Here is a 3012-nt window from a genome sequence, read left to right as displayed (position 1 = left end):
ACATATCGACGGGTATATTTCACGAATAATGCCACCGATTCATAATTCACACCAAGCAGTGATTATTTTTTATGCATTGGTAGCTCTTGCAATGCTTCTAGCTAGTCTTCACTCCCGATGCGGCAATTTTGTTTATTGACGTATCCATTCAACCAGAAATGAGCTTCGTCGCTAAACACAACTTATCGACAAAAAAGTAGATCTTCCTTTATGATTAAATTGCAAGACAAACAACGATTCATGATGAAATTACAGACCAAACTGAACAAGTTTGACAAAAACAGTGTTGTCAAAAAGATACTAGTAAAAATCACTCTTTACCATACGATCTTATACCTAAAGACCATGTGCTAAATGACGTTATATCGAACGACCTTATTCCAAATAGAATTACACCATCATATGTGCTAAAGTATTGAATCTGTTATTCTTCGAAATACTCTTAAAACCTAGAAGTCCTCTTGGTACTACATCTGTATTACACCGTCCGATGGAGGACATTGTAAAACACTTGTGGAATTACAACATCAAACAATTAAATGAAACAATTTTTTGTATGGTAATATATTTTAGCACGGTTAAAAAAAGTGTATATCTACTTTTCGGACACATGAACAAAACCCGATACAGTACAAAATTAGAATAGACTATTCACTTCGTTACATAGAAAGCTATAATCGCAACAATAAGAACCACAATGGCAGACAATGTACCCAACACGATCACATTAGGTCTCTCCGCACCCTTACGAGCGCCACCCGTTTCGCATTCTTTCGCGTCGTGTTGCTCTTCTTCTTTGATTTCCGGCACGGTCTCTACCGTTGCGTTCAATTCCTTAAGAGTAACCGACAGATCCAACGTTTCTCGGATATGTGGAATGGCTGTTTCTTTCGATTCCTCTCGGAACAGGTATTCGCTGAATAGGATCGGATTAGATTTGGGACGAATAGGGAAGTAGATTCGGCGGGGTAATTCGTTTAACATGATCGTGTCCTGAACGGGATCCTCTGCCAGGACCAGGGAATCACAGTGTATCTGCACGCGGGACATGAGCGATCGTAGAATGTCCACTTTAACGAAACGCTCCACCTCAGCAATTGTGTTCTTGGGATGAACGAATACTTTTGAGCTCACAACTCCTTCAAACTGCATCGTACCCGCAAAGTTCACAATTTTCCGAGTAGAGATGTCTTGTTGCGAATGCTGAAAAGAAAACAGACAATTATGCTAGCGCAAAAAAAAATACTTCACCGGAAACATTTACCGATGGCGAATAGACGTGAACTAGGAATTGGTCATTTTTCTTTGCTTTGATAACATGCTCTAGAGACTGCGTCCCTTCAATTGGTCCACCATCGAAGAACACAACACTTTTTTCCAGTTGTTGTCTCACATTTTCAACACAGTTCGTGAGGTTGGCTTCCGTGTCGTACTGATCTTCAGTTTTCTTTTTCAAAACAAAAACTTCGTCGGTTTCGAAATATGTACTCATGACGTGCCAGCTTGTGGCTCGATCTTGGAACTTCCAATCGCACGGTTTTACTGACAGGTTGTCCGACTTAAGCGCTATTGACTTACAACCGAAAATATTACTACTGGAGGAATAATAAAATACCAGCTTTTCGCCGCCATCTAACTCGTCACAGTTTCCCTGAATTAAAACATTGGAGTCGAATGTGTGCCGGATGTCAACCAACATTGTTTTCACTTTCCTCAGCAGATCTGAATCTTCGAACACGCTTTTCGGGTAGATAACAAAGATCCCCATTACATAAAACCCTCCTGGTAGGATGCGCGTTTCGACGAGGGCATGCTGCGAAACATGCTGATTTTCGATATCCAGCAGACCCTTGTTTTCTTGATCCGGCCCGTCATCTTCTTTGATTTTGTTCAGGTAGATTATGTGGTCCTTACCGTGGTTGGAAGGCTAAAAGCCGAAAAGCTGTGGCTTAAGTTTTAATGAACAAAATAATGAAATTACACTGCATACCTGTCCAATAAGTAATCCAACGCTGGTTCCTTGCTTTTTAGACAGACTTTTCAAGTATTCTTCTAGATAGGTTTCGCAAATGACCGACCGAACCATTTTGAGCACTACTTTTCCCCAGTCTGCGGGAACATATGGGCCTAATCAGCACTTACTAAGTACGTATGAATCTACAGCGATATAAAATAATACAATTTCAAAACCGGTATCGTCAATGCATTTCAGTTATAGCGATATTTTGGCGATTTACGCCGCGTTTACGTGTCGATTTTATATTTTGACAGATGATTTGTGGCGTGTTTTTGTTTTCTATGCGTGTCATTGTTGCCAACCTAAAATTCATGTTGAGAAATTGAACAATCTTTTAACCGTTTGTGATGGTCATGGTAGGCAAAATTTACGTCCATCAGTACTTCAGATATCACGAAATACTGTCATTTTCAACAAATTTTTTTTCAATAACTTTTTTTTTTTGATAGCTACGTATATTACAAATTGATGTTGCATAATAGAGTAATGTTTGGAAATTTACAAATAATATGTGAAACTAGTCACCCTGTGAGGTGGTAATCGTTTTGAGCAGTGCTATCAGTATTTTGGAAACATTATACTAAATTTCACCTACAAAATATCCAAGCCAAATCAATATAAAATCTTTACACAAAATACCAGCTTTATTATATAATCATTGAGTACAGTCATTCTACTCTTTCTGTAAAATGATTCTTAATTGAGTTGCGGAAAGAATTTGTATGAATTCATCGGAAGAGGAATTTCAGGCTCTGTCAACATTCAAATGACTCATGCTGTAGTACCGCATCATTGTCACCGGATATGTTGTCATTAGCTATAGGTATTGGTTTGATTTTCAAAATACGGGCAGAATTCATTTAATTATTTTACTGTTATATAATTAGGCAATAATGGCAACCCTAGTTCTAAGTGTTTTGGATATGCTTTGCCACAGTTGATCAATGAACGGTGGCTCCTGGTGGCGAATAGAGAAACTGTTTCGAGACCGTTTT

The 3012-nt window shown here is 38.6% G+C and overlaps 1 protein-coding gene across 1 annotated transcript; it reads right to left on the bottom strand.

Annotated features, from left to right (window-relative positions):
• Positions 1–540: 540 nt before the first annotated feature.
• LOC131438067 (protein odr-4 homolog) lies at positions 541–2291 on the bottom strand. Its single transcript, XM_058607861.1, has 3 exons — positions 1991–2291; positions 1265–1927; positions 541–1203 (listed from the first exon to the last, which is right to left on the bottom strand). Exons 1-3 carry the CDS (start codon positions 2084–2086, stop codon positions 652–654), a joined length of 1311 nt encoding a protein of 436 aa, XP_058463844.1. The 5' UTR covers positions 2087–2291; the 3' UTR covers positions 541–651.
• Between the last annotated feature and the right edge of the window lie 721 nt (positions 2292–3012).

Source organism: Malaya genurostris, chromosome 3 (assembly GCF_030247185.1).
Source record: "Malaya genurostris strain Urasoe2022 chromosome 3, Malgen_1.1, whole genome shotgun sequence".
Lineage (NCBI taxonomy): Eukaryota > Metazoa > Arthropoda > Insecta > Diptera > Culicidae > Malaya > Malaya genurostris.
The sequence above is the reverse complement of the archived record's forward strand: the minus strand, read 5'-3'. Positions and strand labels throughout refer to the sequence as shown.